The sequence below is a fragment of the Mytilus galloprovincialis genome, chromosome 10 (assembly GCF_965363235.1).
Source record: "Mytilus galloprovincialis chromosome 10, xbMytGall1.hap1.1, whole genome shotgun sequence".
Taxonomy (NCBI): Eukaryota; Metazoa; Mollusca; class Bivalvia; order Mytilida; family Mytilidae; genus Mytilus; species Mytilus galloprovincialis.
This window is the reverse complement of record NC_134847.1, coordinates 32,811,075-32,831,749: the sequence shown is the minus strand read 5'-3', so window position 1 is coordinate 32,831,749 and position 20,675 is coordinate 32,811,075. Positions and strand designations below refer to the sequence as shown.

The window sequence follows — 20,675 nt, the reverse complement described above, 5'->3', positions numbered from 1 at the left end:
ATGATCATAAACAAGGTTCTGTTGAAGTTTAGTAGAAATCCAGGATAATTTAAAGGAAAGTTAAAAAATTTCAAAACTTTAACCACAGAGTGAACATTTGAGGAAGCTGCAGACGCTGATGGAATGTAGGATCGCTATGTCGCCTTTGCAACAAAAGTGGCAGGTTCGACAATAAATGTTGTATAAATAAAAGGACTATCATATAAATCTTACAAATGAAGTCTGATTTTTCAAGCCTCAAAATAGTTTATAAACAATTTTTTTTGTCACTTCAATATTTAAAAATTCCATGGATTTTTAGAAAGACACTGAAAGAATTTATGAGGATCGAAAAAGAAAGACTTGAACCTTTTCACTATTAAACCCCTAAACTGAAGATAAGACTTTTAAGTTAATTATTTTATTACAATACGTTGCTAAGTTTTTATGGGAGACCTAAAATTTTTATCCTTTTGAATAAAGTAGACTTTTCAAAGGAAAATTGATTATCTCCCATAGAAACTTCCTTACAATGTTTTTTAGTTTCACATATTCTTTACATAACACAAGATGTTCTAATTCAAATGATGTCCTTATGAACATGTAAAGAAGACTTTTTGAGAAAAAAAAATTGTATGAAATTTTTAAGTTTGGACATTTATATCATAGCAATTAAAAGTTACTACTTATCACTTTAAACATGATAATAACAATAAAATTTGTTTAAAAATTGTTAGATTTATTTTTCATAATATCATTGAAGTGGAATTAAAGTCTTAAAGCATTGTAATCATGCTTTGTTTTATCACTTTGCACTCTAACAATTGACTGTGGTTTCTACAGTAGTTTGTTCAAAGGAGTAAGTTCGGTAAGGGCCATATTTGGCCCCACTAATAAAGTTCAATGCTTCTAGACAAAAAATGTATTAAGTTGACTTAAAGACATGTGAGAAAGTTTTAGAACGATTTTTGTCATAGTTTTATTCTTCAGCGTTGATTTTTACATCTCAGTTAGGTCAAAATAAGGGATTTTGGCGAAATTTGACAAAATTAGCAGGATTTCAGCCAAATTTAAGATCAGGAAACATAGAGCTTAGCTGTCGACAACCTTAATAATCAAGTTAAACATGTAAAATGTCATTACAAACATAATGGTCAAAGATCTTTTTTGTCGACATATTCGCTCTATGTTTCCTGTCCAAATATTCAATGGAAATTTCCCCATTTTCATTGGGTTTTTTTCATAGAAAATCAAAATGAGTACTATTTGTGACGTCATGAATAGAACGCAGGAACGTAAATTTGCAAAAAAAGACTTATTTCCTATCTTGTCACTGTATAAGCTTTTATTCATTGTGATATTGGTCAATAAATCCCAATTTAAAATTTAGGCTAAAAAAGGGGGCCATTTTAGGCTTATCCAACCTACTCCTTTCCTCATACTTTTAAAAATATGCTGCAAAATGCGATTCTAATTATTATGAAAAAATAACAAATATTTTCTAACAAACAAGTATAAAATAAAGATATCATGCACAAAATTTTTAAACATAAGATTTGCCTCTGCCACAATAAAATAGGTTATTAATTTACTATCACAGCCAGATTCTTCTTTTTCCTTTTTATTATTCTTTATATTTCATTTTATCTTTTTCTCTATCATTATTCTTTATATTTCATTTCATCTTTTTCTTTTTTATTATTCTTTATATTTCATTTTATCTTTTTCTCTATTATTATTCTTTATTTTTCATTTCACCTTTTTCTTTTTTATTATTCTTTATATTTCATTTCATCTTTTTCTTTTTTATTATTCTTTATATTTCATTTCATCTTTTTCTTTTTTATTATTCTTCAACATTTCATATTTTCTTTTCTGTTTTATTTTTTTTATCTATATTATTTATTTTTCTTTTGTGTTTTTTTCTAAAAATATTGTTTTCTTAAATTTTATTTTATTTCATTATGCTTATCATTTTTCATTTTTTCCTACTTGTTTAGGGTTACTCTCTGCACTACACTCTGCAGGTGTAGATGGGGTGGTATTTTTTCTTGTGCCTTTAGGTCCTTGTTCTGGGTTAGAACCTTCTAGTGTAGATGGGGTAGTCTTTTTTCTTGTGCCTTTGGGTCCTTGTTCTGGGCTAGAACCTTCTAGTGTAGACAGGGTAGTCTTTTTTCTTGTGCCTTTAGGTCCTTGTTCTGGGTTAGAACCTTCTAGTGTAGATGGGGTAGTCTTTTTTCTTGTGCCTTTAGGTCCTTGTTCTGGGCTAGAACCTTCTAGTGTAGACGGGGTAGTCTTTTTTCTTGTGCATTTAGGTCCTTGTTCTGGGCTAGAACCTTCTAGTGTAGATGGGGTAGTCTTTTTTCTTGTGCCTTTAGGTCCTTGTTCTGGGGTAGAACCTTCTACTGTAGACGGGGTAGTCTTTTTTCTTGTGCCTTTAGGTCCTTGTTCTGGGGTAGAACCTTCTAGTGTAGACGGGGTAGTCTTTTTTTCTTGTGCATTTAGGTCCTTGTTCTGGGCTAGAACCTTCTAGTGTAGATGGGATAGTCTTTTTTCTTGTGCATTTAGGTCCTTGTTCTGGGGTAGAACCTTCTACTGTAGACGGGGTAGTCTTTTTTCTTGTGCCTTTAGGTCCTTGTTCTGGGGTAGAACCTTCTAGTGAAGATAGGCTGAGCTTTTTTCTTGGTACTTTAGACCCACTTTCTCTACTAATGCCTTTTGGTGTTGATGGGGTGGGCATTTTGCTTGTTACATCAGGGTCACTTTCTATTCTAGCTCCTTCTGATGAAGTGGGTTTTTTTCCAAAACCTTTATGGCCACTATCTGTGTAAGTGCCTTCTGGTAAAGCTGTCTCTTTACCAGTAGTTTTTGGGCTGGCTTCTATCACATCCTCTTTTGGTGAAGGAGGACAATTATTTGCTCCTTCCCCAGCTGTAACATTAGTTTCGTTTTTTTTTTCTTTTTTTTTTGTCCTGGTGTTAGTGCATATGGTGTAGTAGCAGTCTCATCTCTAACACCAGATTCTGTTGATCTTCGAGGTTTTGTTTCTTTTTCTGCCCCAAATGTTTCTAACTCCTTATTGAGCCAATCTGATAACTGTCCTGGACTTGATAAGACAATTTCATTTCTATTTTTGTCCAGCACTAAACCATCTGGTAATTCCATTTTACAGTAATTCCAGGCTTCTTTAGGTAGATCTTTAAATATCTGTGTGGTACACCATTCTCCTGCTTTTTTATTTTCCTTAATTTTTCTAATAAGTTTATGAATGTCAGTCTGGGAGGTCATAATCCATTCCATTGAGCATGGTAAGTTCATTTTTTTTATTAATTCTTTACTGACTGAAAACCCCATAGGACCTCGCACCATTTTTTTCATTTAAAAAGTGTTAGAATTTGCATCACAGAAGGCTTTTGGTAATTTAAAAAATACACATGATTTAGCACTTATTTCACTCATCAACTGCTCCATTCTATTATTGGTTCCTATTTTTGTTGGTTTCCCAGTCATTCCAACCTTAACCAGTTTCCATTCATTTTCCTCTGAAAGTGTACATGTGGGCACTTTTATTCCATTAAGTACGACACCATAAACTCTTTCTACAGATTCAATATTCACTTTCATAAAAATATCTAGAATGTTTTTCCTTTTTGCAAATTTATTGACTTCATCAACAATCTTGTCTCCAACAGACCCTTCTAACATTAAACCATAAAGTTTATTCCAAGTTTCTGGTGGTTTTTCAGGGAAATCTCCCATTTTGATTCTTAATACGCACCTACAGTATGAATGTGAAAATGGCCGCCTTAACTCTTACGTAGATGAGAAACATCCTAAAACCTATGAGGCCCCTCATGGGGGGGTCCTAGTAATCACATAGTCACCATTTTTTTGCCAATATAATCACATAATCATTAAATATTTGCTTATCTTTAGTAATCAAATAATCATAAACTAAAAATACAGTCCTAGGTAATCAAATAATCATGAAATATTTGGCTTAATAATCAAATAATCATTAAAAAAACGGCCAAGTAATCACATAATCAAAAACCCCATGAGGGCCCTCACCTATGATTAATATGTCTCTGTATTTGTAAGATCAACTACGATCCTGATCTCACTTCATAAAATTTCATACATGAAATTAAATTTAAATTTCTGAATGAAAAATAAGTCAACAACTAGAAATGTTTATACCTTCTAGAACAGATATTAATATAAAAAACAAGGTATTAGTGTACTTACCTTTGAAAGTATCATTAAAACTCAGTATAGATATTTCATACTTGACATTCCTTCCTCCTTTTAAATGTAACTTATACTTTTTTATTTGGAAACATGAACAGTTGCTGTTTTGGTCCAATTACTCATCCATTGTAAGTTGTTTTTTTTGTTGTTTTTTTAGTCACTAATTTTCACTATTACCGTACCAGATAACAAAAATTTTGAAATGAATTGTCTTGACATCCTTGCATGATAAAAAGATATACTTTAAAAAAGGAGTAGGTCCGGTAAGGACCGATTTTGGCCTCAAATTTCAGGTTTATCTGACGAAAGATTTTGACCACTTTTTAAACACTTAAGTGTCTATTTTATTTGAATTAATTAGTTTATGTGAAAGATTTTAACAGATTTAGTCATTAAAAATGATCCGATTCATGCTCAAATATGAAAAATCTACATAATATGCCGAAAAATGTCACTTTTCAGATGGTTTTTGGTAAAAATGAAAGTGGCCGCATCCGTGTTCATCCTCAACCTTTATATATGTTATGTATTATCATAAAATACAACTTACATTTCAATATTAAGGATGAACACGAATGCGGCCACTTTCGTTTTACACGAAAACCGTCTAAAATTTAACTAAAATGCTAGAATTATGAGGATTTCAGTAATTTAGCATGACTTAATGGTGCTAGTACCTGATATATGTGCATTGTATTGTCAAAACCAGCCCATATTTATGTAGCAGAAGCATTCTACTGTCCAATCAATAACTAAAAGTTTACATTTTAACAATTTTGTAAAACTGCTATATTTTGGGGCCAAAAAGGGGTCTTACTGAACCTACTCCTTTATATACTTTAACTACCTATATCATATACCAGAACTCTTAAACAACAGATATATTTATACCATACATATATTTCAAACAATTCTATTGGGTGAAACGTAATCACATGACATGGAATAATTCAGTTAATTTTCATTCAATTGCAAGGACGGACGAATAACCCTAAAGAATTTACACCAGCGGTGAATAACCCTATTATTCAACGGTGAATAACCTTTTGAGTTTGTTTATTTGTACTTGAGTTACCTCCCATAAAAATGACGTCACAAACGTAAATAAACAAAATGGCAGCGTTCACGTTACACTGGAAGCCCATTGAGAGACGAGGAAATACGGCATTGGACATAAATAGAGCTCAGAGTGGCAGCAGCCGATGATGTCTCTTATAAACTGTTCTTTTCAGGGTCATCAATATTTTACAAAAAGATTCTACTTTTGTTTTATATTCGAGAAAATCGAACACAAATGTATTTTCAAACGTCAGTCTGTGTGTTATGTTAAAAATATAGATTAGTAAGTGTTCAAAATGCACTTCCACTGTTAGGTCGGTATAATAAAACAATTGTGGCCCCTTAGAATCGATGAATATCCAAAATTGTCAACCCTCAAAATTTATTTCACTTCGGGCTGCGCCCTCAATGAAATAACCTTCTCCTGTTGACAATTTTGGATATTCACCTCTTCAATGGGCCATAATTGTATATTGTACAATTTTACAATTTCAAGTTCTAAATCCATTTGTATAGAAAAGTTGTGAGTAAATTCATAACAGGTAATAAAATAATAAAATGGAAAATGGAAAGACTAGTTAAAAACACAAAATTCCCTAAACAACAAATCTCAGATAGGCCATACAATACTGAAGTTATCTCATTTTGACATGAAGTCAATTTTGATATGTACTATTAAAATAAACAAAGAAAAATAAACGTTCACGACTTCCTTTATTGTGATATTTTGGTTTGACTTTCATAGTTCTAAACACTTGTGAATAAATATAACTTTCAAATGAAAAAAGTGTTCCTCAGTTTACACACTTTAGCGAGTAATTCAAGGGCAACAACTCCTTATAAGTAAGTAAGTAAGTAATTTTTATTGGTTTGAAATCCAAAATTACAAGATAATACACATTGGTTATACACAAACATACAAACATACATATCATACCAAATTCATAAACATTGTATATATATATATATAATATATATATATATGAAGCCCAGGTGGTCGTGTGATCTAGCGGGACGGCTACCGTGCAGGCGATTTGGTGTCACGATATCCTAGTAGCATGGGTTCAAATTCCAGCGAAGGAAGAACAACATTGTTGGGTTGATGTTTAGACGAGTTGTATATATATCATGCCTTATATATCATATACTGCAGTACGCCGCTAGATTAAAACTGACGTGGAAAGGTAACACACGGCCAGCGAAAGCTCTATTTTCAAGAGCCCAGGTGGTCGTGTGGTCTAGCGGGACGGCTGCAGTGCAGGCGATTTGGTGTCACGATATCACAGTAGCATGGGTTCGAATCCCGGCGAGGGAAGAACCAAAAATTTGCGAAAGCAAATTTACAGATCTAACATTGTTGGGTTGATGTTTAGACGAGTTGTATATATATATATATATATATATATATATATATATATATATATATATATATGAGGAGGTGGTACCACAAAGTTATTTAGTACTTAATAAAACATTTCTAGAAATGTACATGTCGCTTATAAATTTAACAATAATTCTAATTATATCAGTCTCATCACACATATACAAATATTTAAATCTTGCTTCATTAGTCATATTTAAAAAAGAGGGAACTATTTCACTAATTTTGGAAAACAATTGGTCTCTAATTATATTTAGTTTTGTACATTTTAAAGTCAAATGAAATTCATCTTCTACTTCTAAGAGACACAAAGGACAAATTCTTATAAGAAACGGTCATCAACTTATTTGTAGTTATTAATTTGGATATTATTTTTACATTTAAAAGTTTCTCTCATTCTATTAAAAAAATTCTAAATAATTGGCACTAACACAAAAAATGAGTACAAAAATAGTGACCAACTCCTGAAAGAAGTTATTTTACTGGGTTTAACATCCCAAGTTTTAGCCTTATCATCTATTTTTTTTTTTTTTTTTTTTATTCAGGCAATATACTGGCATTAACACTCTTATAATTCTACATTTGTGTGGAATTTACTTGATTTTCAGTTATTTTGCTATTATCAGATGAAAATATAGCTTATCAACAAATTTGGACCATGTACACACAAACTGGATGATAAAAAGGAAGTATTTTAGAAAATTCCCATGTGTTCACTACATTTTCCATGCACATTTAATGTATGTTAAACGTTTGAGCAAGTAACTTTGCATGTAAAAATTTTGAGATTTGTCTTTAGTAAATGAATGGCAATTTGAAACTAGATTTGCCATTGCAAGCAAAAGCAGATTACCCTTCCCCCATTGCGACTAAGCCGCAGTCATTTTGAAAACAGTAAATGGGGGCATTTTGGAGATTCTCAAAATTTCACCAAAACATATATATAACAAAGTCAAAAGTCTCACGTACACTTGCCAGATAACATTAATATTAAGTTTCATTAAGTTTGAAGAATTTTGAAATTTTGATATTTATGATGTTTCCATGTCAACTGTGGCCATTTTGGAAATTCCAAGGTCAAAAGATTCATCGATACTTGCCAGTTAACATTTATGTAAAGTTTTATAAAGTTTGGTGCACTTTGAAAATTTTGGTTATTTCTGCTGTTTCCATGATTCAACGTTGACAATTTCTAAAATTCCAAAGACACCTGCAATATTGGCTTATGATGAGAAACACATCATTCAAGTTCTCTTGGTTTAAGCTACCATCTTAAGTCAGTAAATGCTACTTAAAGGTTTTTCCATAGGGTTTAATGCTGAACATATGCAGTTTTCATGGCAATATAGTAGTTCCAAAGATTCTCAAAATTTCACCAAATAATATATAACAGAAATTATTTTTTTTAACATTTTTTTGTGTTTCTATGATAATGGTGGCCATTTTTAAAATTCTAAATTCCAACTGCACATCTACATATGGTGCTTCTCATTATAATGATGTTTCATCAAAATTGGTCCAGTATTCTCCGAGGGCAAAAGATGTGCACACAGAATGCTGGTGATGCTCTCAACTAATTAAAGTAAATTTACAAACCCTCTTCTCCAATAACTGCTGGATGTTTGTCTGCATCTATTTCTAAGATAACATCTTCTTCTTTCTTTATTAAGGCTCTGTCAACATAAACACATGCAAAGGCATGACTATATAATACAATATAAAATTAAAGAACCTTAATGAGCACGCTCACATACCCCACGTCCCCACATTGTCATTGGAAATATTAAATAAGTGTAAGAAAAAAAATGTATAAGAAAAAATTTTAAATCATAATTTCCTGTCGATATGCACATCTAGATATTATGTCCTTATTATCTAAAAAGGTTTCATGAAATTCTGTTGTGTGGTTTCAAATGAGTTGCGATGACAAACTGTTGCAGTAGTACATTGAAGCAAATAAGTTCAAAGGGGCGTAACTCCTAGAAAAAAAATTGAAACGTAATTTCCTGTCGATATGCACATCTAGATAGTATGTCCTTATTATCTAAAAAGGTTTCATGAAATTCTGTTGTGTGGTTTCAGAGGAGTTGCGATGACAAACTGTTGCAGTAGTACTTTAAAGTAAATAAGTTCAAAGGGGCGTAACTCCTAGAAAAAAATTTAAATCGTAATTTCCTGTCGATATGCACATCTAGATAGTATTTCCTTATTATCTAAAAAGGTTTCATGAAATTCTGTTGTGTGGTTTGAGAGGAGTTGCGATGACAAACTGTTGCAGTAGTACATTGAAGCAATTAAGTTCAAAGGGGCGCAACTCCTAGAAAAAAAATTGAATCGTAATTTCCCGTAGATATGCACAACTACATAATATGTCCTTTTCATCTAAAACGGTTTCGTGAAATTCTATTGTGTGGTTTGAGAGGAGTTGCAATGACAAACTGTTGCAGTAGTACATTAAAGTAAATAAGTTCAAAGGGCGTAACTCCTAGAAAAAAAATTGAATCGCAATTTCCAGTCGATATGCACAACTACATTGTATGTCCTTATTATCTGAAAAGGTTTCATGAAATTCTGTTGTGTGGTTTGAGAGGAGTTGCGATGACAAACTGTTGCAGTAGTACATTAAAGTAAATAATTTCAAAGGGGTGTAACTCCTAGAAAAAAAATTGAATCGCAATTTCCTGTCGATATGCACAACTACATAGTATGTCCTTATTATCTGAAAAGGTTTCGTGAAATTCTGTTGTGTGGTTAGAGAGGAGTTGCGATGACAAGAAACAGAACTGACGGACGGACGGACGGGTCAAAAACATTATACCCTCCGCAACCCATTGCGTGGGGTATAACAAGAATTTAGGAGTTCAGTTATTTTTATTCCCCAGCAACAAAATGATGAGAGTTTATTGTTCTATACCTGTTGCATGGGCATTATAAAAGCAGTGCTTTCCCCTAAATTGTGGCTTTGTGGAGGTGGTCATTTTATTTTATTCTTAATATTTTACACACTTATATTTATTTGAACTAATTCTGTATTCTGATGAATATCTGAAAAATATAATTAAACATATCTATATAAATGATATCAATTTAAATAACGCAGGAAAAGTTATCTTTACAGTTTGTTTAGCACTAACTTACCTCCCCCTGATGATGACAAAAAGTGCCACTGGTAGATCCAGTTCACAGATAACAAGTGTATTAACCTGATACAGGATGACTAGAGCTGGGTTTATCTTAACTTACCTCCCCCTTATGATGACATACAGTGCCACTGGTGGATCTTGTTCACACATAACAAGTGTATTGGTCTGATACAGGATGACTAGAGCTGGTTTTATCTTGACTTACCTCCCCCTGATGATGACATACAGTGCCACTGGTGGATCTTGTTCAGATAACCAATGTATTGGCCTGATACAGAATGATAAGAACTGGTTGTATCTTGACTTACCTCCCCTGATAATAAAATAAAGTGCCACTTGTGGATCTTGTTCACAGATAGTCAATGTATTAGCCTGATATAGAATCATAGGAACTGGTTTTATCTTGACTTACCTCCCCCTGATGATGACATACAGTGCCACTGGTGGATCTTGTTCAGATAACCAATGTATTAGCCTGATACAGAATCATAGGAACTGGTTGTATCTTGACCTACCTCCCCCTGATGATGACATACAGTGCCCCTGGTGGATCTTGTTCAGATAACCAATGTATTGGCCTGATACAGAATGATAAGAACTGGTTGTATCTTGACTTACCTCCCCTGATAATGACATAAAGTGCCACTTGTGGATCTTGTTCACAGATACCCAATGTATTAGCCTGATACAGAATCATAGGAACTGGTTGTATCTTGACCTACCTCCCCCTGATGATGACATACAGTGCCACTGGAGGATCTTGTTCACAGATAACCAATGTATTGGCCTGATACAGAATGACTAGAGCTGGGTTTATATGGACTTACCTCCCCCTTATGATGACATACAGTGCCAATGGTGGATCTTGTTCTCAGATAACCAATGTATTGGTCTGATACAGGATGGCAAGAACTGGTTTTATCTTGACTTACCTCCCCCTAATGATACATAAAGTGCCACTTGTGGCTCTTGTTCACAGATAACCAATGTGTTAGCCTGATATAGAATCATAGGAACTGGTTGTATCTTGACCTACCTCCCCCTGATGATGATATACAGTGCCACTGGAGGATCTTGTTAACAAATAACCAATGTATTGATCTGATATAGAATGAAAAGAGATTTTTAATATTGACTTACCTCCCCCTGATGGTGACATAAAGTGCCATTGGTGGATCTTGTTCACAGATAACCAATGTAAAGTCAGAATACCGAATGATAAGAGCTTGTTTTATCTTGACTTAACTTCACCCAGTTGATGACATACAGTGCCACTGATGGATTTTGTGCACAAATAACCAGTGTATCGGCCTGATACATGTTGATTAGAGCTGGTTTTATCTTGACTTACCTCCCCCTGATGATGACATACAGTGCCACTGGTGGATCTTGTTCACAGATTACCAATGTATTAGCCTGATACAGGATTATGAGAGCTGGTTTAATCTGCAATACTATTTCTTTCACAGCTTCCTCAGACCACTTTTCAAAAATAGGTAGCTTGAAAAGGAAATGGAGATTTCAATTATATTGCATTCCTTTTTAGTATCTAATTATCATGTATCATTCTATTTCAATGGTGGCGAATAAAAACCTAAAATTTTATTTTGTTTGCATATTACATCGTTGTACTGTAACACCGCTGTCCCAGGTAAGGGGAGGGTTGATTCCCTCTAACATGTTTTGCCCTGCCACATTCTGTATGTATGTGCCTGTCCCAAGTCATTTTTTTATTGCTGACTATGAGGTATGGGCTTAGCTCATTGTTGAAGGTTGTATGGTGACCTACAGTATATTTCTGTGTCATTTGGTCCCATGTGGAGAGTTGTCTCATTGGCAATCATACAACATCTTCTTTTTTTAAATCTGTTATTTACATTGCTATCTAGTTCAAAGAACATATAGAATCCCATGCACTGCATTGGCTCTTAAATGTTATGAGGACATTACAACAATTTTCAAAAGGGTTTACTATGTTGCCTGTTGCAAGACTATTTTTTACATGCTTTATTTTCAGTTTTTGCTTGATTCAAAACTCATCTTAAGACTTTAATAAGCCTTTTTTTCTAATTATCTTTCTCTTGTTTTCTTTATTTCACCTGCAGGGTGATTGTTATCAATTTTTGGTATCAATTGTCACTTTTAACACCCAGAATGCTTTTAACAGACATTCAAAGCCTAATATTTACCTACTGCTGGTAGTCATATCAAGTAGTATCATTTATGTTTAATATCTTTATGTTTAATATCATATGATGGTTTAGAATCAACCTTGTATTTCTGGCACCAGTCTGATAATAGCTTGTCAGTCAGTTTAATTTTTAAAATTTTGTAATGAAATTTAAAAACACCCTCTTATATATATGCTGTTTTGGCATTACATTTAAAATTTATATATTATTTTACAAGTTATAAAATATCTATTTTTATAAGTCATTATTGAAACTTTATTTGAAATTGTTTTAGTATGGATATAATTTCATACAAACCTGTTTTAAACAAGAAAGTACCAGTCTACGTTGTGTCCTATTTACATCCATGTGATCACTGGTGGGTAGATACCTCTTTGATACAAAATAATCAATCAGATCAACATCAATTTTTTGTAGCAGACGTCTAGCAGCATTTACTTCCAATATGGCAAACTGACATCTGAAAACATTTGGTGAAAAAAAAAACCATTTCTACTATTTTAACCCACCATGTGTCCATATACATGTATTACATAAAAACAACGATATTTCATTATTTTTCATAGATTGTTGTAATGTATGACAGTGTTTTGGGTGATCATGGTTGCTAATTTATTGCTTGAAATGAAGACACAGTTTTATTTGTTTAATTGGCCCTGTTTCATAAAACAGGGGATATACCATTTTCATTTTCCTGAAGAAAAGATTATCCCAACTGTTGGAATTTTCGGTCCTCAATGCTCATCAACTTCAGACTTTGTTTATTTTTTTTAAACTTTTTTTATTCCAGTCACTGTCTTTTTTTACAAAATACTCATTGTAGTTCAATTCTATGTTTTGGAGTTTAGAACGATGTCCAATTTCACTGAACTTAAGTGCATATATTTGTTTAGAGACCATCTGATGTTTTATGCTCTTTAGTCAGGTTATTATTGTTGCTTTGACACATTCACAATTCCCATTCTCAATTCTAATATTTCAATATAATTTAATTTTGGATGGTCTTTTGATTGGCCGACGTTATTTTGTTATCAGACCATAGACATAATTTAGTCATGTCACTGTGACGTCATCAACGTTTTTCAAGGTTTTCTATGGAATTCAGAATTAAATTATAAGAAATGACTGTAATATTTTTTCTGTCTATTCGAAATAACATAAAACTAGAGGCTCTAAAGAGCCTGTGTCGCTCACCTTGGTCTATGTGCATATTAAACAAAGAACACAAATGGATTCATGACAAAATTGTATTTTGGTGATGGTGATGTGTTTGAAGTTCTTACTTTACTGAACATTCTTGCTTCTTACAATTATATCTATAATGAACTTTGCCCATTAGTAACAGAGAAAAATATTTGGTAAAAATTTACATAAATTTACCAAATTAATGAAAATTGTTAAAAATTGACTATAAAGGGCAATAACTCCTTAAGGGGTCAATTGACCATTTAGGTCATGTGGACTTATTTGTAGATCTTACTTTGATGAACATTATCGCTGTTTACAGTTTATCGCTATCTATAATAGTATTCAAGATAATAACCAAAAACAGCAAAATTTCTTTAAAAATTACCAATTGGAGGGCAGCAACCCAATAACCAGTTGTCCTATTCATTTGAATATTTCAGGGCAGATATATATTGACTTAATTAACAATTTAACTCCTTGTCAGATTTCCTCTAAATGATTTGGGTTTCAGAGTTATAGGCAAAAAACTACATTTTACCCCTGTTCTATTTTTAGCCGTGGTGGCCATCTTGGTTGGATGGCCAGGTCATCGGACACATTTTTCAAACAAGGTACCTCAAAGATGACTGTGGCCAGGTTTGAATTAATTTGGCCCAGTAGTTTCAGAGGAGAAGATTTTTGTAAAAGATAACTAAGATTTACGAAAAATGGTTAAAAATTGACTATAAAGGGCAATAACTCCTAAAAGGGTCAACTGACCATTTCGGTCATGTTGACTTATTTGTAAATCTTACTTTGATGAACATTATTGCTGTTTACAGTTGATCTCTATCTATAATAATATTCAAGATAATAACCAAAAACAGCAAAATTTCCTCAAAATTACCAATTCAGGGGCAGCAACCCAACAACAGGTTGACCGATTCATCTGAAAATTTCAGGGCAGATAGATCTTGACCTGACAAACATTTTTACTCCATGTCAGAGTTCCTCTAAATGTTTTGGTTTTTGAGTTATAAGCCATAAACTGCATTTTACCCCTATGTTCTATTTTTAGCCGTGGCGGCCATCTTGGTTGGTTGACCAGGTCACACCACACATTTTTTAAACTAGATACCCCAAAGATAATTGTGGCCAACTTTGGATTAATTTGGCCCATTAGTTTCAGAGGAGAAGATTTTTGTAAAAGATTACTTAGATTTATGAAAAATGGTTAAAAATTGACTATAAAGGGCAATAACTCCTTAAGGGGTCAACTGACCATTTTGGTCATGTTGACTTATTTGTAAATCTAACTTTGCTGAACATTATTCCTGTTTACAGTTTATCTCTATCTATAATAATATTCAAGATAATAACCAAAAACGGCAAAAATTTCCTCAAAATTACCAATTCAGGGGCAGCAACCCAACAACAGGTTGACCGATTCATCTGAAAATTTCAGGGCAGATAGATCTTGACCTGATAAACATTTTTACCCCACATCAGATTTGCTCTAAATGCTTTGGTTTTTGAGTTATAAGCCAAAAACTGCATTTTACCCCTATGTTCTATTTTTAGCCGTGGCGGCCATCTTGATTGGTTGACCGGGTCACGCCACACATTTTTTAAACTAGATACCCCAAAGATAATTGTGGCCAAGTTTGGATTAATTTGGCCCAGTAGTTTCAGAGGAGAAGATTTTTGTAAAAGATTACTTATATTTATGAAAAATGGTTAAAAATTGACTATAAAGGGCAATAACTCCTAAAGGGGTCCAGGGGTTTATCTGGGTATTTTGGGAAAAAGGACCCTGGCCAGTTTAGGGAATTTTTTAACGCGGTTTTCAATGAAATTGGGAAAAACAACCAATATACCAGATGTTAGTTTTAGTGATCTTTAGTGTGATTAGTTCATAAAATTATTTTTTGTTGGTGAAAATAAAGTAAGGACTACACCTTCTTTGTTTTTTAAATATAACAACATGGCATTTCAGTTTATTTGAGTATCAAAATAATGAGTTCAAACTTCTTAAAGGATTGTTACATTTTTTTGATTTTGACATGAAAATTTGTGAAATAAAATATTTTAAGTTCTGTATAAAATATATCCTGTTTCTATTTTCTTTTTTATATATCTTTTAGTTTTCAATTTTAGTGTTGCTATGATAGCTGTCACATATTTGGTTCTTTTCATTTTTTATTTACTGTATTTGATTGACAAACCCGAATTTTATACTTGTCCGTTTCCGGATTTGACCTGGTTTTAGTTTATTCCCACACTTCCTGTTTATTTATTTATGGCAGCCATTGTTTGTCAATGTTGTTTTCATTCAATATGTTTCAACTTGGATTTACACATTACTTGTTGGCGATTTTTTTACATAAAGCTAGCGGTTGAATAAAATAAACATCTCTGTCATGAATAATAAAGATTAAAATGAATTTTGTGATGATTTGGGAATTTTGCTGCCAAAATTGGGAAAAATGTAGGGTTTTTGCCGTTGGGAATGGGTCCGAATACCGGACCCTGTGGAATGCTAGAAAAATCCATGGGGTCAACTGACCATTTCGGTCATGTTGACTTATTTGTAAATCTAACTTTGCCGAACATTATTGCTGTTTACAGTTTATCTCTATCTATAATAATATTCAAGATAATAACCAAAAACAGCAAAATTTCCTCAAAATTACCAATTCAGGGGCAGCAACCCAACAATGGGTTGACCGATTCATCTGAAAATTTCAGGGCAGATAGATCTTGACCTGATAAACATATTTACCCCATGTCAGATTTCCTCTAAATGCTTTGGTTTTTGAGTTATAAGCCAAACACTGCATTTTACCCCTATGTTCTATTTTTAGCCGTGGCGGCCATCTTGGTTGGTTGACCGGGTCACGCCACACATTTTTTAAACTAGATACCCCAATGATGATTGTGGCCAAGTTTGGTTCAATTTGGCCCAGTAGTTTCAGAGGAGAAGATTTTTGTAAAAGTTAACGACGACGGACGACAGACGACGGACGACGACGACGACGGACGCCGGACGCAAAGTGATGGGAAAAGCTCACTTGGCCCTTCGGGCCAGGTGAGCTAAAAATGTGGTGCACACTGTTAAATAACCCGCTACGCGCGTTATTCAGTGTGCACCAAATTTTTTATGTTATTTCTTCATAGACAGAAAAAATATTACAGTCATCCCTCAAATAAGGTACTGTGGATTCATTATTATTCATTGGAATTTGGAAGCAAACTTTCGTGGATTTCGTGGGTACATGGAAACCACAAATTTAAATGTTCAACAAATTAAAAATTGTTGATTCAATTTGTTGTATGATTAATGGCAGACTTTGGAAACCACGAAATCAAATATCCATGAAAATGCTAGTTTTCCTTAAACCATGAAAATTGGTACCCAAGAGAATAAATGAATCCACAGTATAAATTATGTTTTTACACTTACTTAGTTATAGTTTGTACTCTTGCTGTACATGGACAATCAAACAGAACAGAAATTTCACCGAAAAAATCTCCCTCATGTAAAGTAGCCAGAACATCAGTCCCATTCTCTGACAAAACATTCACACTGCCATCTATGATAACAAAAATCCCTTTGGCTTCATCTCCTAAAAATACAAATATAAATGAGCAAATTGGGTATAAATTGTATGATTTGAATTGATTTACATTGTCATTTCGGGGCCTTTTATAGCTGACTTTGTGGTATGGGCTTTGCTCATTATTGAAGACCATACAGTGACCTATAGTTGTTGATTTCTGTGTTATTTGGTCTCTTGTGGAGAGTTGTCTCATTGGCAATCATACCCTTTTTCTTTTTTATATGAAACCAAAGACAGTGAATATCTAATAGTCGAAACACAAAGTTCATAAATTAAATACGTTCTTTGATATTCAATTAGAGAATTTAAAGGACAGCATTGCATCAATTTACTCAAACTTATTTTGTCTAAAAAAAGTTATAATACCCAGCATTTGCATTCATTAATACTCAGATTCTGAAGTGTATCAACATTAAGAAAAAGTAACTCAAATGCTTCCCAGCTACTAGGTGAAATCTCTATCTTTCAGTTAAATGTAAGATTTTGATCCATGTTGAAGGTCTCGCTTTAAATTTGAGGTGAAGAAAACCCATAAAAGCAAGTTTTCTTTTGGTTTTTTTTTTCAAGTGGTTGCATTTTTATTTTATGAACCCTTTTATTCCATTTTAGTAAATATAGATTAAGTTTTTCAAGGGATTCTGAAGACACCCTTTGTATGGCTATTTTTTTTTTATATCTGTAACCAATATTTTGCCTACTAATCTATTATTTTGAGAAGACAAAAAATTGCCACTCTTAGGTAAGACATATACAATCCAGTAAGAAAAAGAATGATGTGTAAAACTTTCACAAATACCTATTCTAAATATTTTTAGATTTGAAGTAAACAATTCAATTCCCCATAGGCCACAATGAAAACATTTTTCAAGATAACAAAACCTTGCTAGAATTAAATAACAGATTATTTTTGTCCAAAAAATATAGGTTCACATTGCTTTTCCTAATGTAAGTTGTAATTATCTCCCATGCCTATCAATTTTGCACTTAAAAATATGAGTCTTCTCCTAGCGTTCAAAAGACATCTCAGTTCCCTTAGGGCTAAGGAAGATAAATTATTTGGCCTTTGGTAAAATGCAGAATGCACTAAGTCTCTAAAAATTCAAAATAGTGGGAGCACATATTGATCAACCAGGATTAGCCATACTCTTATTTCTTAATACTATGTTTTCTTCATCAAATGGCTGCGCCCATAAAATCTAATGTTTATTGTAACCTATAACATACAACTGTTGCTTAATTGTGCTGAACCAGCTAAATCAACTGTGATACCTTTCATTATAATGTCAATTTTAGGATCATAGTCTTGAACTATGACATGAGAGGCAACTCTTTCTACAGCTTTGTCTATAATTCCTTTTCCATCTTCTAATGGTAAATTTAACAAGCAGTTTCTCAACCTCTGAAAGAATAAACAATGTGAATACTGAGTATATACAATGTACTACATTTTTTTCTTCATAAGTCTTGAATATCTTATCTTTTAATTCATTTATATAGCTCAAAAAGAGAGAAAAATCCAGATACACTTGCAATATTATTTCGACACAATCATTTTTTGATATATTTACATTCAAAGCTGCCTACACATCCATGACATACAAAAATATTTTCAAATTTACTAAAAGAGGCTTTTATAATATCTCAATATCCCTTTTAATCCTTCTATGCTTCAAAATTCTAATAATTATTTTGTTGTCTTAACTCTTCATTCTTGGGCAAAGGCCTAATTACTCCCAGGTTTAGGCCTCCCCCAACTTACAACATATACTACATGAATCTCATTATTTTTACCTGATAGGCAAGTGTTGACAATGTGTGTGACTTTAATTCTGAGTTTTCTGATTTACTACTTCTGACACTATTACTTCTAGTAATTCTACTTGTGGTACCACTCTTATCTGGTGCCTTTCTTTCAGGTGCATTACTCGATGTATTGTCCCCATTATCAGGTGTCACATGATCATCTACGACAGGTGATATTTTATCATCTTTATTGATATACACTGCCACATTATCAGGAGTCTTATTTTTATGCACATGTGCTCTTGGTTTGCTATACACAGGTAATTCTTCCTGTTCAGGTGTTGATTTGCTACTACCAGTATTAACAGACGATTCCTTGTCAGATGATTTTGAACTGCTAGAAACAGAAGTATTTTCGTTGTCATTCACCGGTAATTCTAGTCCATTCTGATTAGTATTCAAAGGGAATTCAGTAATTTGGGGGGAATGAATATCATCCTCGTCAAAGACAGGTATATCCACCTCACTTTCAGGTGAAACAGGTAAATTGTCGTCTTCAAACTCATTCGTCAAAGGCATCAACTCATCAGGTATATAAGGAGGAGGTACAGATATGTTATCATCATCAGCCTCACTTTCATTTCTACTTGTCACATGACTTTGATTTGTCATACTTCCTCCAGTGACATACCTTTGACCTTGAATAGTAATTGTCTCATCAGGGACATCCACTGACTCATCAGATTCATCACTTGACCTGGAATTGCTGGACTCTTTATTACCCATTTTCCATCCTCTCAAACTATTTCTGAAATGAGTAAAATACATCACATTTCTTAAATAAGCATGTACATTCATCTTTATATTGTTAATATCCCCTTACTTTGACCTCTGTGGATAGTTGTCTCATCTAGGCAATTTGTTGCCAGACTTTCATTTCCAACCAATCAAGACTCAAAACAACATAATTTAAAACCACCTGAAACACACTTTTTGTTCTCTAATTTTTCTTCTTTACTTTCATTCTCTATTAATCAATATTTTATTCAAGACTAAGAGCTAAAAGGGGCATTAGCTATGATATATATATAAAAAAACAACAATAAATTTGTTTTTCAATTATTATCATGATTAATAATGGTGTGTTAGCTAGGACTAAAGTACTATAACCAAGGCCAGTACATTGCACGTTCCTGACCTGGTTACTCATCTTGCTAGGTTGGGGGAACTAGCTGGTAGCTTTGATATGAATACATGTCAACGTAACACAGATTCAAAGTTCAATATATAATGTTTATTAATCAGCATTCAGTAAAGTTATCAATCACAATTAAATCACATCATAAGTTCATGAGACATATTAAAACAGCATGTCTAATATCAATTCAATACAACTGTCTAAATCCAAGTATAAAACACAAGTGTCCAATACGTGACTATAAGGCAAGTGTCCCTAACTACATGGTCAACTAATATATATTGTTTCATTATTCAATTTACATAACATTAATACTCAAATAGCTAATTTACATAATAATGCTTATTTATCTATATTCCCAAATATCAAGTCTTTGTGACATAACTTAAATCATCTTAAAAAGTAAGAAATCCTTTTTGTATATATAACACTTCTTTAATCCTTAATTCTCTATTGTCATTTAGGCCTCAGGGGATTACATAATAATTTGCTTTACACTTATCTAAAATTGTGAAGATTTATATTAACTATTTATCAAGTAAATTATTTCTTAAGCTAGTGCTAAATATCTTAACTATAATACTAAATTATAACAATGATTTGAATTCCACATTTTAACATTCTGACATCTAAAATATACTGGTTATACCCTTCCCTTCGTCGCCAAGATTGCTCCTGCAATCTTCAATTAAAATACAAAATGCATCATAAAAATGATTAATATAATACACACATCATATACCAACAATTGAATTTCTGATTTCTGTCAATGAAATATTACAATATATATAAAAAAAAAATTGTGAAAACATTAATAAATTTCACTGATTCCTGTAATAAAACATTACTAAATATATATATGTATACATGTTCCTGGATGGGGAATGATCAAGTTTAGGTTGTCCATATCAGGGAAGGTCTCTGAAGTTCACTAATATTGAC

General features: G+C 32.8%; 1 protein-coding gene across 1 annotated transcript in view; it reads right to left on the bottom strand.

The window, feature by feature from the left end:
* LOC143047407 (uncharacterized) overlaps positions 1 to 20,675 on the bottom strand; it is a 35,872-nt gene that overhangs the window by 7,163 nt on the left and 8,034 nt on the right. Inside the window, exons 2-7 of the mRNA XM_076220436.1 lie at positions 18,584 to 19,343; positions 18,062 to 18,191; positions 16,636 to 16,798; positions 12,303 to 12,465; positions 11,165 to 11,313; positions 8,267 to 8,343 (exon numbers count right to left, since the gene is read on the bottom strand). Of these exons, the coding sequence (XP_076076551.1) occupies positions 8,267 to 8,343; positions 11,165 to 11,313; positions 12,303 to 12,465; positions 16,636 to 16,798; positions 18,062 to 18,191; positions 18,584 to 19,321 (1,420 nt within the window). The 5' untranslated portion in view covers positions 19,322 to 19,343. The remainder of the gene's footprint in view (positions 1 to 8,266; positions 8,344 to 11,164; positions 11,314 to 12,302; positions 12,466 to 16,635; positions 16,799 to 18,061; positions 18,192 to 18,583; positions 19,344 to 20,675) is intronic.